A 23,778-nucleotide genomic window follows, 5' to 3' on the forward strand; every position below is an offset into this window, starting at 1 on the left:
TTTAATCAGGCCAGTAATGTCTTCCCTTTGTTCTAGTTTTTTATTCCCCACTATGGTTTCCAGGTTAGAGAGTGACTGTATTCATCATAACTGGACTTAAACTGCTGCCATATATAACTAGATTAATGAAAAGCATTTTATAACAGGATTTTGGTATGCCATATGTCAGCATTATATTGTTTCTTATTTTAAATAACCAAATTTGAAATGTGGCTTGTATTTCAACCTCTTAATGTTAATCACAAGAGAAATAAGCAAAACTGTTAAATAGCAGTGAAACTGAATGCTCTAGGAAATAACTTTTGGGGAAGTAAGAGATATGGCTTACTATTTACAGACCCCCGCCCCCATATACATGTCACTTGTTAGGGTATAGTCCATCACATTTGGCACTATATGTAGAAATTTGTTAATACCTTATTTTTACTTTGATCTTGCCACCATTGTTCTGATTTTCTACCGGGATTCCTAAATAAACTCTAGTAGTTCTAAAAGATTAATAGCTGAAGCCACAATCTGATTATTCCAACATTTGGTAAGTGTTTACTAAGGTCAGTTGGATTCTACTGCATGTCTAGTCCTGTTCAAAGGGAAGCATAAAGTTATTTAAATAAATGAATAACTTTAATGCAGGTTTACTGTCTAGTGTGGTATAATTATAACAGACAGTTCTTTCTTGTTCTCAGGGGGACCAGTGTCTGCCCAGTGAGTCACTGCTATACCAAATAGAATTACATTTTGTTTTCAGCTGGAATCACGCCTTTAAGAATCAGATCACAACACTACAAGGCCAGGCAAAGAATCGAGCAAATCCGAATCGAAGTGAAGTTCAGGCAAACCTTTCTCTGTTCCTAGAGGCAGCTAGTGGCTTCTATACCCAGGTGAGTTCTGCATTGTATACCAGTTTTCTTACTATTAGTGGCAAATATTCTGCTCTTTGTGCACATCTTAATGCATGTAAACAATTCTTGTAACCACTATGCGGGCCATCCAGGGATTGATCCACCCATAAGCTTTTCTTTTTTGGAGACAGAATCTCACTTTGTCACCCCAGGCTGGAGTGCAGTGGTGCCATCATGGCTTCCTGCAGCCTCAACCTCCCTGGCTCAAGTGATCCTCTCACCTCACCCTTCCCCAGTAGCTGGGATGAAGGTGCACGCCAACACACCTGACTAATTTTTGTATTTTTTGTAGTGATGGAGTCTCAGTATGTTGCCCGTGCTAGGCTTGAATTCCTGGGCTCAAGTAATCTACCTACCAAAGTGCTGGGATTACATACCTGAGTCACTTGCCCAGCCTATAATCTTAATGCAAATGTCCATAAGACCTTTAAAAAAAAACCGCTATGCTTTTAAAAAGGTTGATGTTTAGCTTAAAGGTTGGAAGTTTAACTGTATGAATAGAAAAGGGATATAATTGAGCACAAAGCCTTAGTGAAACAGTGGAAGTAGTCAGTTACAAGTGGTATTAGAGGAAATGTGAATTTGTGGATATAGCTATAGTCATTAAAATAATAGCTATGTCATGTCAGATAAGAAATAGTCAAAATTTGTAATATCAAGTGAGTTTTCATAGTATTATTTATACAATGGAATTTATCTGGATTTTGAGATGTTATTCAACTAAGAAGTAAACTAAGAAGTAGAGTAGCGTTTCCTCTGTTTGAATAATAAGCTATTATTCATTGTCCCCAGAGATTTTTTTTTTCCTTAGTCACGTCCTGATAGAACTTCTAAATCAGGCAAGGCAAAAGAATAAATCTTATTTTTGACCATGAAATTTTCTTTAAGCAGCATCTGTTAGAAAATTACCATTTCATCCATTTGTAATAGCATTTGTAATTAACAAAATTTTTGTATATAAATTAGTATCTTTATAACGAATGTTAAGACAGGGTTTCGAGAATCTTGCACTGAAAGAAATGTTTGGCCAGTTCTCACTATAGTACTGCTTGACCATTGCTGCCTACATTTTGGCTTCATTTTGATTTTATCATCTCTTTGAATGAAGAAAAAAGAATCTCTGCTGGGTGTAGTGGGTCAGGCCTGTAATCACAACACTTCGGGAAGCCGAAGTGGGAGGATCACTTGAGCCCAGGAGTTTAAGCAGGTTGTGGTGGTGCCTGCCTGTAATCCCAGCTACTCCAGAGGCTGAGGCAGGAGGATCACTTGAGCCCAGGAGTTTGAGGCTGCAGTGAACCGTGATTGTGCCACTGTACTCCAGCCAGAGCAACAGAGCAAGACCTATCTCAAAAAAAAAGAATCCCTGTGTTGGAACAATTCAAATAACTGTCACTTCTGAGATTATTTATGTTTTGCTTAGACTAAAACAGTCATCACAGTTCTCTTTTTTGAAAGAAGTCAAGTATGGTTCTTAGTCTCAAAATTTATTTTTGAATTTATGCCAACTTTTAGCAGCAACCAAAAAGTTGATACTTTTGGAGAGATCGGGATGCTTCTGGAGAGAGGGAGCGGTCCTTAAAGCAGATGTTAAAGATTAATTCATTTTACAAGTAGCTGTCAAAAGGCTACTCTTTGTAAGGCACAATACTAGATTCTGAGGATATGGGGGGAAATTAGAATCTTTACCTTCAAAGAAATATCTAGACTAAATGAAAAGATGGATACATTAATAGGTATGTTTGTTTTCTTTTATGATTGTAAAAATAATGCATACCAATTTCAAGAAATTTGTGAATTACACAAAGTCCCAAAAAGTTCATTAATCCTCCCATTCTGGATAAATTACCACTTTAATGTATACTCTTCTTGTGTTTTTGTACTTTTTTACATACTTAAGACCACACTATATATCCATTTTTGTATCTGTTTTATAAACATAATGTAAACTTTTCCTTGTTAACAGTTTGATGAGCATTTTTTTGTATAAAGCATTTTCTTTAATATTGTATTACTTCCTGAAGACCAGTTGTTCAAATTGAAATCATTAGAAAGTTTAAAGTGAAAATTTAAATACTGTTGACATCATTTTGTTGTTTTCCCAAAAGGTCATCATTTATAACATTTTTCACTGGTTTCTTTTGTTGTCCTTTCATTTTATTTAGAGTTGTTTCAAGTACAGAAGTTACCAGGATTGGTTTTTTTTTTTTTGCAATACCTTTTCCTTTGTCCATAGATAGTGCATATGTAATAATGAGGGAAGTAATCACACTTAAGGAAACAGATATTATAATTCAAATCTTAACATTTGGAAACAACACCAATGTTCTACAAGAGAATAATAGTTAAATTATGGCATAACTGTAGAATGGAAACATGAAACGATTATAGGTTGGTATTAAGATTTTATAAGATGAAAAGATTGTTTTGTTATTAAGTGAAAATCATATAAAATTATATATATATAATTTGATTCTGCATGTTAATTGAGTAGTCTCAGTTTAGTGGGATATTAACGAAAATGGTAACAGTTTTTTCAGAGTCACTGCTTTCAACTCTGCGCTGTTGGATTCCCAGATTCCCATCATTTCTTGGACAGATTCTATAACATGCTGGTTGCTTTCCATTTTTGAAGGATAATTCAGTTTTAAAACCTTAGTTTTGTCTCTGATTCAAATCTCGTTTCCTTCCCCCCATGAATAGAAGCTAGAACTGGGAAGATGACTAAAGTAGGGGGAGTAGGAAGGAGGTGGTGCAGCTGGCTCTGGTGGGGGGGAGGGGGAAGGCATCCACCTTCTGCAGTACATTTTTATAATAGCCATTGTACAGATTGGTTTGTCATCTTGAAAAATGATTCCTAATCTTTTTTCGTTACATGACATACATGTGATATATTCCCAAGGGTTTAACTAGACATTGGTAAATCAAAACAGATCTGTAAGGAAGTAAAGAAGGAATCATCATTTTTATTGAGGGAGTATGGTATTTGTAAAAACATTTTATAAGCAAGGGAATAATAAAATCATTTAAATGTCTCAAAAATTGTTTTTTAAAGGTAAAATGTGGATACTCTTTGAAATTAATTTTTAAAAATTTTTATAATAAGCATTGATTCTTCCTGACTCCATTCCACAGGCAGTGGTTGAGCAATTATGATAATTGTAGAATAAGCATCAATAAACTTCTTTATTTTCACATTATGATATCAGTTAACAACATTAATAGGACTTTTCACTTGTTTTGTTTTTTTTTTTTTTTTTTTTTGAGACAGAGTCTTGCTCTGTTGCCCAGGCTGGAGGCTGGAGTGCAGTGGCGTGGTCTCTGCCACTGGAGTGCAGTGGCGCTCACTGCAACCTCCGCCTCCTGGTTTCAAGCAATTCTTCTGCCTCAGCCTCCCTGGTAGCTGGGATTACAGGTGTGCACCATCACATCCAGCTAATTTTTGTGTTTTTAGTAGAGAGGGGCTTTCGCCATGTTAGCCAGGCTGGTCTCAAACTTCTGACCTCAGGTGATCCACCCACCTTTGCCTTCCTAAGTGTTGGGATTACAGGTGTGAGCCACTGCACCTGGCCTCACTTGCATTTTTATATTGTCTTTAATCAGTAATTGAAACAGATAATGGTGTTACTAACAGTAATATTCCACTAATGTTTCTTGATTACATGCAGTGCATATTTAGCACCAGATTGAGAAAGTAGACAAATTCCAGATTGTTGTATGGCCTTATAAGTTAAGATGAGTTTTGAGTTTTAATTGCAAGTATAGTTGTAGACTGGACATGGTGGCTCATTCCTGTAATCCTGACACTTTGGAAAGCTGAGGTGGGAGGATCACTTGAGACCAGCCTGGGTAACATGGTGAGACCCCATTCTACAAAGAATCTAAAAATCAACCAGGCACGGTGGCGCACACCTGTAGTACCAGCCACTCTAGGAAGCTGAGGCAGGAGGATCACTTGAGCCCGGGAGGCTGAGGTTGCAGTGAGCCGTGTTTGTGCCATTTCACTCCAGCCTGGGCAACAGAGTGAGACCCTGTCTTAAAAAAAAAAAAAAGTTGCAAGTCATTGGAGAGTAAGCAAAGGAAGAACATGATCAGATTTGCGATTTTAAATGATAACCCTGGATAACAGGGTCAGATATGGAAGCTAGCTATGGAAGTTAACTCTATAACTCCTATTGGCCATGCTTGGATTAGATGGACTGGATTGAATTTCTGGAATCAGAGTAAAGGAGGAGTCAAAGCAGATACAGTTATCAGTGTGAGCAGCTAGTTGAATGGTTGTACCATTTACTGAGATGGGAAACACTAGGGGGAAAGTAGCTTTCCCTGTTAAAGTAGATGCCTGTTTGACATCTAAGTAGAGATGCGAAATAAGCAATTGAATAAACAAGGTTGGAGCCCAGTGGAAACATCATAAAATCATAAAAATTTTTTGATTGTAGTAAAGAACGCTGACTTAGTCAGATGGTAACAGATTTAGCACAGGAGGAGCCACCATTGCAATCGAGAGAATGAGAGAGAGAAGGTGCATTGGAAGCCAAGAGAAAAACATCTGAATAAGGAAGGGAGTCATCAGCCCTGTAGAGTGCTGCTGAGAATTAAAGATTTAAAGTGACCAATTAGATTTGACAACATGGAAGTCATTGGTGAACTTAATGAATACCGTATTTCTTCATTTCTAAAACATTTTTTTCATATTTTAACATATATGAAATAGAGATAACTTTATAACAGATGACAAGTGACCATATAGCTTGTGGGTTTTTTCTCAATATTATATAAGATAATGGTTCATCTTACAATTTATGGTGTCTTGGTATTGATGAAATGTAACTTCAGCAAAGTGTTGGGGATAGAAATCTGATTGGAGTGGATTGAGAAGAGACTAGTACTTGGTTACACACAGTAACATTTTCTGTGAAGATAGGTTTTAGGGGTTTTTTTTTGTTTTTTTTTTTAAGAGACACGCTCACTCTACTGTTTTGGCTGAGTGCAGTGCTTGATCATAGCTCACAGAAGCCTCAGACTTCTTGGCTCAAGTGATCCTCTCCCACCTCAGGCTCCCAAATACTAGGACTGCAGGCGCATACCAGCTACTTGTTTATTTTTGTAGAATGGAGTCTCACTATGTTACCCAGGCTGGTTTAGTTTTAACTTCTTAGCTACCATTTTGTTAACCAGTTTAAAGCATGGGGCTTAAAGCAGAAACAAATTCCTGGTCAAAGTAAAGACATACCATTCTGCTGTAGGTTGTTTTTAAACATCAAAGAACAGAACGGTAGCCTTTATTCTAAGAAAATAGAAACCAAAAAGAAAGTATAATCACTGAGTTTCCGTATTAGTTTAAAAGGTAATATTCTATACCTTCATAATAAATCTTTCATTCTTGGCATGGAATAAAGAGCTGAGGAGACACGGAATAGTGTAAAAATTTCTTGATGAATAGGAACCCAGAAGCTGTTCTAGTACTGCTCTAGGGCTAGTTGTGACTATTTGGACAAGTCACTACCTCTGTGGTGCTTAGCTTCCTGATTGTAAAAAAGAGAGTTGACAGATGCTTGTAAGTTCATTTTCCAGTTTTTTTTTTTTTTTTTTTTTTTTGAGACGGAGTCTCGCTCTGTCACCCAGGCTGGAGTGCAGTGGCCGGATCTCAGCTCACTGCAAGCTCCGCCTGCCGGGTTTACGCCATTCTCCTGCCTCAGCCTCCCGAGTAGCTGGGACTACAGGCGCCCGCTACCTCGCCCAGCTAGTTTTTTGTATGTTTTAGTAGAGACAGGGTTTCACCGTGTTAGCCAGGATGGTCTCGTGATCCGCCTGTCTCGGCCTCCCAAAGTGCTGGGATTACAGGCTTGAGCCACCGCGCCCGGCCCATTTTCCAGTTTTATAGTTCCATGATTATGATTTGGGAAGAACTAGAGGCATTAATTCTTCAGCTACAGCCTTAGGAATATCTCCCAGTCAATACTTCTGTACAATGAAGTAACTAAGTTGTTATCAGACTGAGGAAACTACTACAAAGTAATGTACATCAGGGTCAACCTATATGAAGGTAGGACATTGTTTTGTTCAACTTATGAAACATCTTTTTCTCTTCTTTAGTTCCTTCGTGTTGCTGCCTCTAAACCAACTAGAGCTCTCTTTCCCAGAATCTTTGAGCCAGTAGGAGCTTTTCTGTCTTATATCACCACTTAAACTCTTGGACTCAGGCAGAAATTTTATTGCAAGACATTCTACATGATGTTCCAACTATAATTTTATTTATTTTTTGTGATCTTTCTTTTTTGTTTTTGCTAGATGTGCAGCCTTGCCTAGTTTTCCAGTCTGTTTTCTGATTATCTGTTGAAGTCAGTTCTTTAACCCTCTCATGTTTCTTAGTTATCCACTTTTGTTTTTTTGTTTTTTTCACAATATATATGTGTGTGTGTATGTATATATATATAGAGAGAGATATATATATAGAGAGAGAGATATATATATAGAGTTCCTACCCTGTACTTGTGCTTTTTCTATTTCTTAACCCATCCCATTCAGGACATTAACTTATTTACCCTATTTTTTAATTTATTCATTTTATTTTATTTATTTTTTAAGACGGGGTTTCTCTGTCACCCAGGCTGGAGTGTGGTGTATATCATAGCTCACTGCGGTCTGGAACTTCTGGGTTTAAGTGATCCTCCCGCCTCAACCTTCCAAAGTACTGGGACTATAGCACTGCATTCCACCACACCTGGCTAATTTTTTATTTCACTTTATTTTCATTTTTATATTCATTCATTTATTTATTTTGTAGAGACAGTCTTGCTTTGCTGCCCAGGCTGGTCTTGAACTTCTGACCTCAAGTGATCCTTCTGCCTTGGCGTCCCAAAGTGCTCGGATTACAGGCATGAGCTACTATGCCTGGCCTTGTTTACCCAATTTTATGTTAGTGAATTTCTTGCCCGTTACAAATGTGCAAGTATGGAGTAAATAATTTCCATGCCCAGTGAGAAAGGGTGCACAAAATTTATATTTAGTTATGGAGGTGATTTTTATCTTAGTAAAAAGGTGGCATGATTCAAATCATTCTGAGTTGAGCCCTTTAGGGTATCTTATTTTGTATTTTGAATTCTGCACATGCTAGAAAGAGTGGTGATAGAATCAAAATGTTTCTAATTCTGTAACCTTTGTCCAGTCGCTTGATTATTTCTGCTTTCACATCCTCATCTGAAAAAAAATTGAGCTTTATACCTATGTGTACTGTGTTGCTACTGGTTTATCACAAGGATAAAGTGAGACAAATTTATCAGATAACCTAGGGAAATATGTTATAAATGTGGAATATTATGTTCGTTATGTTGTGTATCGTGTTGTCTCTCCTTCTCTCCTTTCCCCTCTCCCTCGCTCCCCTCTTCTCTTTTTGTACCTGACTTGCCAATGTAGCTACAAGCTCTTTAAGGAAACATGTTTTCTTATTTATCTTTGTATCTTTCTTGTTTACCGGTGGGGGGGGGGTCTGATACACTAGCACATACTTGGATGAATATAATGATATTTGAATGACTATATTTGTAAGTAAATATTTGAATTACTGTGAAGTAAATATTCTTCACAGTGTGAAGAACTGTGTGCAGGCCAAGAAATAAACCCTTGGCAAGCAAAGTGAGAGGAGAAAAGCCTTTCAATGAAGGAAACTGAAAAGGAGTGATTGGAAAGATACAGAGAGCTAGAACAGCTCAGTAATCCACCATAAGATCAGATGTTTTAAGTGCAGCAAAGAGGTCCGATAAGATGATGTCTGAAAAATATCCGTTGTATTTGGCTATTAGGTAACCAATTGTCTGATAGTAGTTTCAGTAGAGTGGTAATGGATGGTTGGGTGAGAGGAGGGAGAGGGGTTGTGTGGAAGCCAGATCATAATGGATGAAAGAGTAAATAGAAATTGAGAAAAGCGGACATGAAAAGTGTGGACTCCTTTAAAGGCATTTGGTTGAGAAGAGGAAGAGACATTAGAAGGTTGCTATAAAGTTAAGAGGAGAGTGTTTTAGCTCTGTTTTGTTTTTTGTTCTTGTTTTTTTCTGTGGCAGACATTTAGTGTGTGTAGGCCATAGGAAAGAAGCATGAGAAGTTGAAAGTAGATGAAAGAATGGAGAGATGGGACACCGACAGGAGCCAGGAAAGAATGTAGTGATAGGCACACACAGGCAGAAGAATTAGCTCTGACTAGGAAGAAGAACCCCTCATACTTTAAGAACAGAGAAGAGAGTAGGTAGGAATGGATAATACAGTAAAGATCTACACTACCGTGAGATTTGTTGTATACGCAAAGACGTGAATTGGCATATAGCTTAAGAAAATGAATTGCAAGAAATACCTAAAGTCTGACAAATACCTTGGCTTGCATTTAAGTCATATTTGTAACCCAATATTTAATAATTTTTGCGTTTCTGAGAGTAGTAGTTTTCCTTGCTTGCTGAATGTGTCTGAAAATCCTATCCAGTTAAATAATCTTTTTTTAAGATGCTGCTCTGTGCACATCCTAGATTGCTGTAACACTTGAGAATTCAAAAGGTATGATTTATAATGAATGATACTAGTTATCCTATGAAAGATTACCGTATTTTATTTTATTTTTTTTTTTAAAAGACAGAGAGTCTCCCTGTGTCGCCCAGGCTGGAGTGCAGTGGCATAATCTCGGCTCACTGCAACCTCCACCTCCTGGGTTCAAGCTATTCTTGTGCCTCAGCCTCCCCTTTAGCTGAGACTACAGGTGCTCACCACCACGCTCGGCTGATTTTGTTTTGTGTTTTTAGTACAGACGGGGTTTCACCATGTTGGCCAGGTTGGTCTCAAACTCCTGACCTCAAGTGATCCACCTGCCTTGACCTCCCAAAGTGCTGGGATTACAGGCGTGAGCCACCGTGCCAGGTCTGAATGATTATCATATAATTTTCATGCAGTTTTTTTTCATATTTCAGCAGTATGTGGCACTAGGTACACATTTTACAGTTTATAAACTTTGCTTTTAGAGCACTTGTGACTTACTACTAAATTTTGTTTGTTTTTCTTTCAGTTATTACAAGAACTGTGTACAGTATTTAATGTAGATTTACCATGCCGTGTGAAGTCTTCCCAATTGGGAATTATCAGCAATAAACAGACGCATACCAGCGCCATAGTGAAGCCACAGTCTAGCTCCTGTTCCTATATCTGCCAGCACTGCCTCGTCCACCTTGGAGACATTGGTGAGCCTTTGCTGTGAAGGAATTGATAATACGTTCGTCCTTTTCTTTGGAATAGTCATAGAAAGAAACTCTTTTTCCTTTAAACTGAGCATACACGCACAATTTAGATTGTCGTAAGAAGTAACTATAAAATGTATTCTAAGGAACTTAAAATTTCTCAGTGTTTTTGTGATTGGCAGAGCATCTTGAAGAAAGTAACTTTCATATTAAGATTTCAATTTTATTCCAACTTTATGTAATTTATGTAGGCAAATAATAAACAACAAAAATGTAATCAAAGCTTAATTTTTAGGAGTGGTCCCATAATACTTTCTAAATTAAATGTACACTTTTGGAATAAATGAGTTTTATAAATTACTCCTGCTGAAGCGAAATTGCCTTCTTTCTTTCTTACCAGTGGACTAAAAGTTGATTTTTAATTTTGCTTCCTTTCTGAAGTTTAATTTGTGTTTCTATTATATGTATTTTATCTGAGAATATTATGTAACTTATTTATTCTTGTTCATTCCTTTAAGGTGATCTAGAAAGGTTGTAAAACAAATTAACTATAGGATTATGTTTTGCTTGTCCTCAAATAACAAAGAATGGAGAACATTACGGCTTTTAAGTTTGAAATTTTAGATTTCTTAATATTATAAATCAGTGGTTCCATGAGGAGGTCACATCAGAGTAAGCAATGAATTTGGCAGGGAGATTCATTGATACTGTGTTTAGGTTGTTTTGCTTTAAATATATTCTTTGCACACACATACTTAATATTGCGATAGGAATGAGGCATTTTTCAAAATCACTTTATATAATATTGAAAAATACATAATTTTCAGATCATATTGTATAGTGTATTTTGTTTTGTTTTGTTTTTAAGTGCCATATAACTCACCCCTTCTTGTGGGCCGGCTCCAGGTCACCAGCATAGTCCATAGTGGGAGCTGGTGATGCATGACACTGGAGGACCTGAAAATGGGGTCTAGGTAAGCTTTAAAATTGGTTACATGCTGAATGTCCCAAATAAGGAAGGCTGATGGACACTTCACACATAATCCTATAGTTAATTTGTTTTAAAGTATTTTCTGTCTTTAATTTTAAATTAACTTTAATGTCTTTATTATCTTTGGAACTTACAACTATGGCTGTTTTGGAAATACTACCCTACTATTTGTTTTTTGGGTTTTTTAAAACTAATTTTCTTCTTCTTCTTAGCTCGATACAGAAACCAGACCAGCCAGGCAGAGTCCTACTATAGGCATGCAGCTCAGCTTGTCCCCTCCAATGGTGAGTGGGCCTGTCAACCTGAGATTAACCATGACACTTGGTTCTGTATAACAATGTGGCAAATAACTCAGGGCTCACCTTTGAAGTTTTATGAAAGCAATAAATGTTGAGTTTTGTTATTGTCATGTTTTCCATTTAACTGTGCATTCCATGTAAACTAAAATGAATTTTTTTTTTTTACAAGTAAGATGACTTTTATTGTCATTAAAGCAATATAGATAGAATCTCTTAATGTGATCTGATATTGTTTCTACAACTCTGGCTTCCTTAATTGCTTATAGAACAATTATTTCTTTAGATACCACCATTTCCCCCCACAGAAAAACAATCTATTACAATACTAAAAGGTAATCTTTTAATGGCCCCAAACTAGACATTAGCAGTAGTTCTTGGGTTAAATAAATTGCAGCAGATATTTAATGATTTAAATCATTCTTACTAAGACATTGAAATTCCTTTAGATTCTAGAAAGAGTCTAAAGCAGGGATGGCGGTCTGACCACACTACTTGTTTCATATTTGTCTATGGCTGCTTTCACACTACAGTGGCAGAGTTGAGTGGTTGTGATAGAGACCCTTTGGCCTACAAAGCTGAAATTATTTACAATCTAGCCCTTTCTGAAGCCGCTCTCTACCCTAATAGTGACTGTTTAACCTGTATATGATAGTGTGTACCATCGCTGAAGTGTGCTGTTATACCTTATGCTGGTTTGCAATGAGGCAGTCATATTTACCTTATAAAAATACTCCCCATTGTTTATTTGAGTATTTAAACACTGATCATTTGTATTCTTATAGCAAGACTTTGTCACCCTTGGGGTTACTCCAGAATCTTAACTTTCTCCTGTAGGTCAGCCTTATAATCAGTTGGCTATCTTAGCTTCTTCCAAAGGAGACCATCTGACCACAATTTTCTACTACTGCAGAAGCATTGCTGTGAAGTTCCCTTTCCCAGCTGCCTCCACTAATCTGCAAAAAGCACTTTCTAAAGCACTGGAAAGGTAGGGTTGATTTTTTTTTTTCCAAGAGGACTTTGTAACCTGGAGCCTTAATTCTTCATAATTTGGTTTACAGAAAATAACGGCCTATTCTTCTCTTATTTCTAAACATAGATTTGTCATAATTTGTGTATAGTTACTGAATTTCATCCAATCAATATCTGATTCAGTCCCAGTAAAAGAGTACACAGGCTGTTAATACTGACTCATCTTGAGTGTGTTGCAGTTGAAAAATCAGTCAAATACAGAATTCTCTTTTGTGTGTCAAGTAATAACTTGTTTTAGCAAGCCAGTGCCTCCTTAAGGAGTTGTAGCCATTTTGCTGCTTAAGATTCATGGAATTTTTTTCTTTCATTTCAGCCGAGATGAGGTGAAAACCAAGTGGGGTGTTTCTGACTTCATCAAGGCCTTTATTAAATTCCACGGTCATGTGTACCTGAGTAAGAGCTTGGAAAAGTTGAGCCCTCTTCGAGAAAAATTGGAAGAACAGTTTAAGGTTAGGTTTTAGAAATAGAGAATTTTTGTCTTGTCTAAATCAGGAAGCATAAGATTTGGAGGAAACTGACTCCCAGTTTTTGTAGTTACTTAACTGTGTGAACTCTTGGTAAAAATTATATTTGAAGTATGTGAAATCTTTGCATTTATCATCCCTTCAATTTAAACTGAGGTACAGTCTGTATAAACAAATATAACACAGCAGTGTTTTCACTTGAGTAGCTGCCGTTTGACAAAAATTATCAAAGTGGAAAAAAGTAAATAACTCCTCAGTTTTGAAACTACTCCTACTTTTGATGGTTTGTGTATTCTTACATATGATTATGTTACCTACTTTATAGATATTGGCCTTCTCCAAACCAAGTTCATTATTTTTACTGTGCTTGCCTTCATCAGGATTGTGGTAGTTTGAATGAAAGGAATGAGAGTTTCATTTAACAGAGATATAGTTTACTAATTTGAAGAGAGAATGTTAACCTTCATTCTATTTATGTATGTATAAATGATCTTTTATTAGTATGTTAAGATATTAGCAGTTTAAATGTAGTATAATGCATAAAATAAGGAGAAAGTTGAAAGTAGTAACTTTTTTTCAGTTCATTCAATAAATATTTGACTATTCATCAGTCACTGTTTTAGGCACTGGATTAAACAGTAAATGACAATTTCAAAGAACATTTTATATTTCTTGGTTATTTCTAGGTGTCTATATACTTGGGTAATTGTGTGTAACTGCTTCATAGTATTTCTGTAAGTTCTCTAAAAGTCAGACATTTTAAGAGATTGTAGAACTTGGACAGTTAAGGTGTAACTTAGCCAAAAAGAGTCAATACAAAGTAGTTTTTACAGGTAGTCATTTTTTGGTTGACTATGTGCAAGATATTATAATAGATAATTATGAATAGCAATAGTTTGTTTTGTTTTAAAATATACTTAGCCTGTGACATATGATTTATAGGATTGGGTGTGTGAAAAGAACAGCTAACTTTGTCATGTCCTAGGCTGTTCAACCTGGAAAAGAACAAACAAGTCTAAATAGTTTTCATAGTAAGAATTCAGACATGTGAAGGATTATTTGAAAAGAACATATCTGTATCTTTCCTGAGGTCAAAACTAAAATCTTAAATTTTAAGTTGAAATGTATAGGGGGCTGACCGTGGAATGTTGTGGATTCCCCATTTTGGAGAGCTTAAGAGTCAGATTGACAGCCATCTTTCTTGGATTATTTAAGTGCAGCACTACTAAATAGGGGATTGGACTAGAAAACTTCTTGAGATTGCTTCCAGCTCTGGTTCTGTGAAATACTCTCTAAATTGGTGGTGGTGGGTGGTCCCTACCTTAATGAGATCTTCACTAAGTAAGTTATTCTAGTCTAGAAACCTAGTAAGTTTTGCATTTGGTTCAGCCTCAAACACTAACACTCTCTTTGCATATATATTTCTGTATGTGAAGTTCTGGTGAGTGTGGGTGGGCAGTTGCTAAAATACACTTTGAAGTATCATTCCAGCACTCTAAAGTTAAACATAGTATGAGGCAGATCTATTTGAAAGCTTACCCAGTGTTGAACTAGAACATTGCTGGAGTGAAATTTTAACATAGTGGAGTAAAATTTCCGAAGTATTTCTAAAGCATATGTAGATAATTAGTGTAATCAACATGTATGCTTCAGTGTTTCTAACAACCTTTAGCTGCTAAGCAGAAATGTTTACCAAGTTGAGGTCCACTGAGAGATTTAAGGCCTGGGATCTAGGAATTGAGATGTAATACATTTTCTGTAAGTTAAATGTAGGTTGTTTGTTAATGGTATTTAGTTCAGTATATTTCTCAACTGTAGTTGAAAGTTTGAGTAGCAAAAATCTTATCAGTTCTAATCTGATTTTATTCCTTGGAAGACTACAATACAATCTAAATTTTAGGAAATTACAACTGAATAACTTTAGCCTTATTTCTGAATGGATAGGTTGTTCATTCACTAAGTGTTTATTGAGTACCTGCTATGTACCATGCACTTTTCTAGGCTTTTAGAGATATGGGGGAAAACATGACAAAGTCTGGACCTTCATGAACTTATATTATCATTTGTTAGTACTAGGGTGTATTCATATTCATTAATACTTCTGCGCATACACTAGAAAATTCTTTAATGGGCTGTGACCCTCTTCAGTAGGATATTGCCTTCTAAAATTAATGCCAGTGGATTTATAGATACAGGAAATACATTACCATATTAGGCGTATAAGAAACTGCTTTTTGAGAAATACAACTACATATTCTCATTCTATGCCGGTATTATTTGAATAAACGCCAGCTTATTTAGAAGGCTAGTTGTAGAAATTGAAGGAGAAAGTTTGTGGGAAAATTCTAGAGAAGAGACAAGATTTCAGGAAATTTTGAGGAGGGATTAATGCTTGATGTCTTTGGAAAAGGGCTAACCATTCTAGACATACACAATGAAATGGCAGATTGCAAGAAGACTGACAGTTGTGATAGAAAGAGTTCACATAGAATGGAATTGTATTCTCTAATGATAATGTAAAAGACTTCCCTCTTAGAATCATAGAGCTTACTATGGCTACTTCAGGTTCTTTAACTATGTAAATAAAAACAAAAATCTCAGAGTAGTCTGGGCAGAGACAGCTGTAAGTTTCTGACATGGTAGGATCTCCTGTCATTGCTGGTAGAACTATAAGTAAAGATTATCTATTTTCCACCATAATGCTAGTGATGATGGATCCCTGCTTTCTGCAAAAATTTCCCCTGGGGATAGAGGAAGACTGGCTATGGCTAAAGTATAGGATGAAACTAGGAACTTCTGTTAGAAAAGTATTTTTACCTGCAGGTAAAACAGTTGCAGATATTAAAGTGGAAGGGTAATTCCATTGAGACACCAACTGAGAGCATCTGGGTGATTGTTTATAATGCTGGCTAACAGATCACTGTGAACAGAGTTATTAGAGGGTAAATGAAATTTGATGATCACGCATATACTTCTCTAAGAGGGGAAAATACCAGTTGATAATTTGTAGAAGTACCTGTAATACATCCGAATGTTGTTTTAGTATGTCATTTACCCTGTGTTCCAGAATATGTACTTGCTATGTCTTGTTTATAAAATAAGTTTTAATGTATCAAGCCTTTGAAAGAGTAAATTTTATGACAAATCTAGGAAGTCATGCTTTATGTACTAGGAATTCAAAAAATTATTTTTTGAGTCTGTTGCTTTCTAGTCATTGGTCCCAGTTTAATATTTTAATATGAGTACATCTTGTATAAAACAATTTCTAAAGGATTAAGATGTATAAATTTATGGACGAACACTCAAGACTTTTCTCAGGTCATATTTAAACATACATAGTTTCCTAGGGGAAAAAAGTTTGACAAACAACTCAAACAACTCTGTGGTGTCTAGATTAATTCATTTCAAGACAAAAAGTCAGTTTGGGAAATAATTAGACCCAATCAAAATACTGGGATTGAGGGCAGAACCATTTACTCATCTGTAATTGTATTACACATGGTGGTTCTAAATGCAGACTACCAGTTTAATTCTTGTGTCAAAGATGGTTCCTGTTCTTGATAATATATGCAGTACGTCTGTCTTCTTTTACAGAGGCTGCTATTCCAAAAAGCTTTCAACTCTCAGCAGTTAGTTCACGTCACTGTCATTAACCTGTTTCAACTTCATCACCTTCGTGACTTTAGCAATGAAACTGAGCAGCACAGTTATAGCCAAGATGAGCAGCTATGTTGGACACAGTTGCTGGCCCTCTTTAGTGAGTATTGAATTACTTAACATGTGCCATCTCTTTTGAAAAACATCATCTTAGGCATTTCATCAATGTAGCAAAGCACAGTGACATAAAAAAGCATAGTGTATTTCTTACACTGAATCAGGGATTCATAATAACTTTCAACCCCAAGTTCTATCCTTTTATCTGCTGATACCCCCTCATCAAGTTGTATGTATAACATTTGTAATATGGGAAAGAAAGTGTGTTTTTAGAAAGAAGCTGTAAGTGTTAAACAGAATATAGTAGAAGGCACATAATATTTTAATTTGAACTGGCACAGTTTCATATTTCTTATATTTTTTGAATACATTTTTTTCTTCAAGTGTCTTTTCTTGGCATCCTGTGCAAGTGTCCTCTACAGAATGAGTCTCAGGAGGAGTCCTACAATGCCTATCCTCTTCCAGCAGTCAAGGTCTCCATGGACTGGCTAAGACTCAGACCCAGGGTCTTTCAGGAGGCAGTGGTGGATGAAAGACAGTAGTAAGTATTTTTAGAATTTCATGTTAACTTGTGTGCTTTGTTTGTTTGATATCCATAAATATGTAAAAACTGCCTTCTAAAATACAACATTTGAACAATGGAAGACTGTATTTTCTGCTGACTCTCGGGAAATTGAACTGAAGGCCTCTTTGTATGCTTTTCATTTGTTTATTTGAATTCTTCATTTGAGGCTTAGTCTTAAGGATTTGTGACTCCCTGTGCACTCCCTTGTTCTCAGTTGCTGTCCTGGGGAAAAGTCGTTTTTCACATTTCAAAGTGAACTTGAAGTAAAACCAGTTTGTTTCTTACCTATTACAGTATTCCCTAATTTTTTTGTTTGAGTTGAAGGGAAGAGATTTTTATTTCTTCCATTTTTTTCTATACATGAACTGTTTGATGTTGCCTTACAGTAACACTCAATTTGAATAATGTTTATTTGAAGCATAAAGATTGAAAGTTATTTTGATTCTCACTATTTTCTCTGTCATCTCTACTCACAGAAATTCTGACAGCTCTTAGGAACCTTTGATTTTACAATGACAAATGAAAACTTTCAGTGTACCTTTGATTATAGAAATAAATACTTCCAAGGTCGCTTGGCACCAAGTAGGTAGTTTCTCCCTTGCGTATTTTGATGGTATATTTAAGGAGAATCTCTTTGAAAGTTTTGCTTTGTGGCCTAGCATGTATATTGACTAAGGTCACAACTTAGAAAATGCCTTTTTTAAGCCACATTTAAGACGCTGTGGTCCAGGCACTGTGGCTCATGCCTGTAATCCCAGCACTTGGGGAGGCTGAGGCAGGCGGATCACTTGAGGTCAGGAGTTTGAGACCAGCCTGACCAACATGGTGAAACCCCATCTCTTTTACTTTTTACTAAAAGAGTATTTTTATACAAAAGATTTTTTTTGTATCTTTATACAAAAGGTATTAGCCGGGCCTTGTGGCATATGCCTGTAATCCCACCACTTCGGAAGGCTGAGACAGGAAAATTGCTTGAACCCAGGAAGCGGAGGTTTCAGTAAGCTGAGATCGCGCCACTGTACTACAGCCTGGACTACCAAGTGAGACTCTGTCTCAAAAAAAAAAAAAAAAAAAAAAGACCTTATGGTCTGTCTGCTTCATAATTGTCTTTTCTTTCATGTAGCTATAAGCTCTTCCCATGATATATTGACATTATCATGAGTAGAGTTTAGGAACATAGCACAGCCTACTACATATATCTCCTTTAATGTTAGCATAGGTTTTAGTGATACAGATTTTCAGACATTGCTTCCTTGCACAAAATTTTTATTTCTTAACTAGGCTGTACAGTTTTTCTACTCTTGTATACTCTAGAACTCAAAGTTATGTTTAATTCAGCATATTATATCAGTAATGTTACGAAAGAAGAACTGCATGTTTTACCATTTGCTTATAGAGTTTTTATATTTATGAGTAGGGACTGTTACTTTCATTGTGTTTTGTTTTTTCTTGTTGTTGTTCCTGTACAGTGATCCTTTTGGCCCATTCCATATATTCCCATTTCTTTTCATGGCAAAAGATGTTCAGCCAGAAGGAATAGCTTTATTGGCAAACACTTTTTCCCTCCATTTTTTTTTTTCCTGTCATTTACTCTTTCCTCTTCCTCCTATCAGATTTACCAAAATCTTTAGAATTATGCCCTTGCAGGTGTTTCCTTCTATCTTAAATTATGTTAGTACTCATTTTAAAGACTAGCATGGGATATCTCTTTAAAACTGAAGATTTTCCTTATATGTCTAATACATTAAAGTTATAATGTTCATTTATATCTTTTAAGTAATGGAAAAACAATGACTTTTGTGAACTTAGAATTGTATATATATTCAAATAATATTAGTTTCTTATATCTGAACCTTCTCAATTTCTAGAATTTACTTTCCCTTGTACTTTTTTGAGAACATACTCTCTTAAGCTAATGAATACATGGAATAGTGATTTTCCTTTGTGGAAAATAGTTATAGGGTAAAGCAGTATATCATTAGGTCATCCACTCATGCGCTTTTTCTACAGTGTTTTCTTGAGAGCTTATGTTTCATGAGAACATTGTACCAGTATAATATTCTTTTTTAGATTACTGACCTTTTTTTCCAGCTATCTCACATCTCCAAAGGTTTGTAGCAGACTGTTATTCTTCAATATTTGTTTATATATGGTATATATTTGTTGATATTTTTAAAGTAGCATATTCCCATATTTCAGAGTGTACAACTGTCCCAAATAGTTGTTAACTTACAATTTTCCATAGTGTGATTATTTACATCCAGTTTCTCTATCCTGGGCACTTCACCTCATGCTTTTCTTTTTTTTTTTTTTTTTTTTTTTTTTTTTTTTAATAAAAGTTGGTTGATATATATTCAAAGGTAAGCTTCATATTAAGGAGAATGTGATTAGATACATGAGTCTACTGTAGGAAAATCAAAGTAATTGTTTCCAGGCCAAAACCAAATTATTTTAAGCTAATTATTTTAACCAAATAATTTTAAGCAACATGGCTACCTCCACCCATCACATCTATTCCTCACCCCAGCAAATGAACATTCAAACTACTTGGATTTGTCTCACTTCAAAAGTTTTGCCCTGTCATATATATTACATCAGATTTATAAATTGCTCTTATGTTTTAAAGATAACAGAGATTTTGATACAAATGTTTATATGTAAAGTGATATTTATAAATCTATATCCATAATGGAAACTTTAACATACCTGACTCAGGAACCAAGGACACAGTTAACAAATACATATATAGAACTTACTTCTGAGTAGTGGAAAGAATATGTTCTAATATTTTATGTGTAAGCTTTCACAAAATTTGTGTATTAGGAAACAGAGTTTAGAGTTCAGGCTGTTGTTAAAATGTGGATTTTTTGTACCATGAAAAAAGAGGTGTTATTGCTTTGAACAGGGAATGTGATTTGTGTGGTATAACCATACCCTGTCGTAGATTAAAGAACAGTGGATTCCGCAACTCATAATGTATGTGAAAGCTCTATAAAAACATAGTATGTTGTTTCTTTGCTCAAAATTTTCTCAGCCTATTTCAGTTTTCCATGTTTAAAACTGACAAATTATTTTCACTGTTTGTTGAATTAGGAACATGGGAAATGATCTACAGTAGTAGCAGTTCTCTGTCATGGAAATTTGTCCCTTTTGTTGTATCTTTATCACTAGTGTATCTTTGAAAATACATTTTTAAAAATTATACAGCCTTTGAAATGCTGAAATAAGGGAAAAATACATAAAGTCCAGGACCTGTAGATACCATTTTCATGGCTTATTAGTGTTCTGGTTTCTCTTATATAAAAATAAAGTCTGAATTATTTCTTTAATTTACAGCATTTGGCCCTGGTTGATTTCTCTTCTGAATAGTTTCCATCCCCATGAAGAGGACCTCTCAAGTACTAGTGGTAAGAGCTACCCTAACCTTGTGTTGTTGATGTGGTTCTCCATCATCGATGGTGTGCTTAAGGCCAGAGAAGAAGAGGTTTTTGGTGATGAATGATTGATCTTAAATTCAGTATCTCAGAAGTGACTGTGAACTCTACAGTAAGTGGGTGGAAGTAGATAATGTTCTCCCAGTTCTTCTGGCATCTTAATCTCATTTAGCATCATTCAAATAGGAGTTCAGAGAGTGTAATACCTTCAGATTCTTTCTGTCTTTCCTTCCTCCTCATTCTTACTATTAAAAAAAAAAGCAATTAATGTGAACATTGCTCTGTCAAAGTAATACTTACTCATCATAGAAAATTTAGTACAAACAGAACACAAATCTCCCATACAGAGATACCTTTTACTAGTCACAATAGTGTATCTTCTTTGGGCCTTTTTCTTACATGTACACACACACACATACACACACAGGAAATGATTCATTTCAAATAAAGTTTTGTGCCTGATTTTGAAATTTAGTATTATATTGTTAGCATTTTATTGTGTCATTAAGCATTTCGAAAACATGACTTTTACTGACTTCATAATATTCCATCCTATGAAAGTGCTATAATCCATTTACGTGCTTTCTGTTGCTTTACAATTTTCCCCACTGTAAATAATGCTGCACTGAACAACCTCTGGCTTGGCTTCTTTCTGACTTTTTTTTTCTATTAAATCCATGCTCCTCAGGCATTAATTTGCACATAAATCACCTGAATCTTTTTAAAGTACAGTTTATGATTCAGTAGTTTTGAATTAGTGCCCAAGATTCTGCATTTCTTGCAAGCTCTCAGATGATGTCAGTGTTATTCAGTGCTTTCAGTAAAAAGAGACAGGTAATCTAAACATTGGGATTACTGGATCCAAGACTATGAATTTTTAAGACTGCTAATTTTTTAAAAAACCATTCTCCTCAGCATTGAGTATTAAGTGAGTATTAGGGGAATGTCTGTGTCCCAAAGATAACATGCAGAGTTTTGATAGGTGAGTTATTTTCATCAGAATTACTATAAAGAAGAGCAGAGAACTATAAGCATTATAATTTCTTTCTGCATGTTAATTTAAAAAAAAATTTTAGGGAACAGTATTCTACCGAACAACATTTTAATTAAAATGTTTGCAAATTTTGATTTTGACCCTTTAGCGACACCACTTCCAGAGGAGTTTGAATTACAAGGATTCTTGGCATTGAGACCTTCTTTCAGGTAGGTGATAGCTGAAGTACCTTTATCATTGCCAGTGATTGCAGGGAATTGGGCTTGGATGTAGAGGAACCTTTGATCTTCCCAGCTGTGTGTTATTTTTGTAACAGCAACTCATAGTGAAAGTTTGTTGTGAATTGTATTGTGTATGTCACGCCTTCAATTCCTGTGTAATAAAAATTAAAATGTAACCTTTCCACCTGTGCCCTTGATCCCATCCCTTCTCACCTCCCTAAGAACCTTGCCCCATCTGTTATCCTCTCTGCATTGTATTTCCAGTGTCTTGTCTTTCTTTCCTTTCTTTTTTTAACAACTAATTCCCTTTAGCCTAGTAACATTTAAGTGTGCCGCATTCTTTTAAAAAGATAAAATGAATTTACATCCACCTATTTTCCTACCTTGTCTTATCTTTTCATCATCAAACTTCTTAAAAAGAGTAGTGTGCACTTTGGGAGGTGGAGGCAGGTGTATCATGAGGTCAGGAGATGGAGACCATTCTGGCTAACCTGGAAAACCCCGTCTCTACTAAAAATACAAAAAAAATTAGCCGGGCATGGTAGCAGGCACCTATAGTCCCAGCTACCCAGGAGGCTGAGGCAGGAGAATCACTTGAACCTGGGAGGCGGAGGTCGCAGTGAACCGGGATCACGCCACTGCACTCCAGCCTGGGTGACAGAGCGAGACTCCATCTCAAAAAAAAAGAAAAAGAGTAGTGCGGGCCAACCTGACTGACTCCATTTCAACTCCCAATCATTTTCAGCCTACTGCGGTTTAAACTATCAGTGTCTTCTAGATACCAAAATCCGGTGACTATAATCTTTATCCTATTGAATTTTCTTCAGCATTGAGTCCGTTGATTTCCTTCCTTCATGAAAACTTTTTCCTTAGCTCTCTGATAACTATTTTTCCCACCCTTAGCACTCAGTCTTTTTCACTATTTCTTTTCAACTACATGTCTCTGAATGTTGTTGTTTTCCAGGATTCTTTTCTTGCCCTTTCCTTCCCACTTTCTACATTCACCCTGTTGATCAAATCCATCCCTATGTCTCTTGAATGGTATGTCCCAAATTTTCAGCTCTGACTTCTCTTGAAGTTTGGATGCATATTCTAACAATCTAACCTCCCTTATGCATTTTAAACTTTAACATGACCAAAAATTGAGCTTATATTTTCCGATTTGCTCAGCCAAAAAGCTGTCTTCTTTCTATATTTTCTCTCTGTGCCTGTGGCATTACCCATCTATATGACCAAGCTAAAAATCTGAAAAATTCTTGTTTCCATTTGTCTTTCTCACCAAGCCTTTATAATGCTGTGTCTGAAATGCTTCTTAGGTTCAACTCTTTCCACTTATTTCCCCATACGTAGTTCAGGCTTTTATCACCAGTTTACCTGAAGTACAAAAACCTCCCTAAGTATAGTTCCTCTCCTCCTATAGTCTGTTTCTACACTGCCTCTACAATTATAGTTTTTAAATATGGAAATAGTGATGTTGCATGACTAATATTTTTTTTATCTTTTTTTTTTTATTATACTTTAAGTTCTAGGGTACATGTGCACAACGTGCAGGTTTGTTACATATGTATACACGTGCCATGTTAGTGTGCTGTACCCATTAACTCATCATTTACATTAGGTATATCTCCTAATACTATCCTTCCCTCCTCGCCCCTCCCCACAATAGCCCCCGGTGTGTGATGATCCCCTTCCTGTGTCCAGGCGATCTCATTGTTCAGTTCCCACCTATGAGTAAGAACATGCAGTATTTGGTGTTCTGTTCTTGTGATAGTTTGCTGAGAATGATGGTTTCCAGCTGCATCCATGTTCCTACAAAGGACGCGAACTCATCCTTTTTTATGGCTGGCTGCATAGTATTCCATGGTGTATATGTGCCACATCTTCTTAATCCAGTCTGTCACTGATGGACATTTGGGTTGATTCCAAGTCTTTGCTATTGTGAATAGTGCC

General features: G+C 36.0%; 1 protein-coding gene across 5 annotated transcripts in view; it reads left to right on the forward strand.

Moving 5' to 3' along the window:
• Positions 1–23,778, forward strand: part of SMG7 (SMG7 nonsense mediated mRNA decay factor) — a 94,132-nt gene that overhangs the window by 49,919 nt on the left and 20,435 nt on the right. For all 5 annotated transcript variants that reach the window (XM_011995336.1, XM_011995339.1, XM_011995337.1 and 2 more), the window contains 9 exons: positions 749–881; positions 9,949–10,120; positions 11,321–11,392; positions 12,242–12,392; positions 12,750–12,885; positions 16,495–16,657; positions 16,999–17,155; positions 20,516–20,586; positions 21,756–21,816. In XM_011995336.1, the coding sequence (XP_011850726.1) occupies positions 749–881; positions 9,949–10,120; positions 11,321–11,392; positions 12,242–12,392; positions 12,750–12,885; positions 16,495–16,657; positions 16,999–17,155; positions 20,516–20,586; positions 21,756–21,816 (1,116 nt within the window). The remainder of the gene's footprint in view (positions 1–748; positions 882–9,948; positions 10,121–11,320; positions 11,393–12,241; positions 12,393–12,749; positions 12,886–16,494; positions 16,658–16,998; positions 17,156–20,515; positions 20,587–21,755; positions 21,817–23,778) is intronic.

Source organism: Mandrillus leucophaeus, unplaced genomic scaffold (genome assembly GCF_000951045.1).
Source record: "Mandrillus leucophaeus isolate KB7577 unplaced genomic scaffold, Mleu.le_1.0 Scaffold484, whole genome shotgun sequence".
NCBI classification, from domain to species: Eukaryota; Metazoa; Chordata; class Mammalia; order Primates; family Cercopithecidae; genus Mandrillus; species Mandrillus leucophaeus.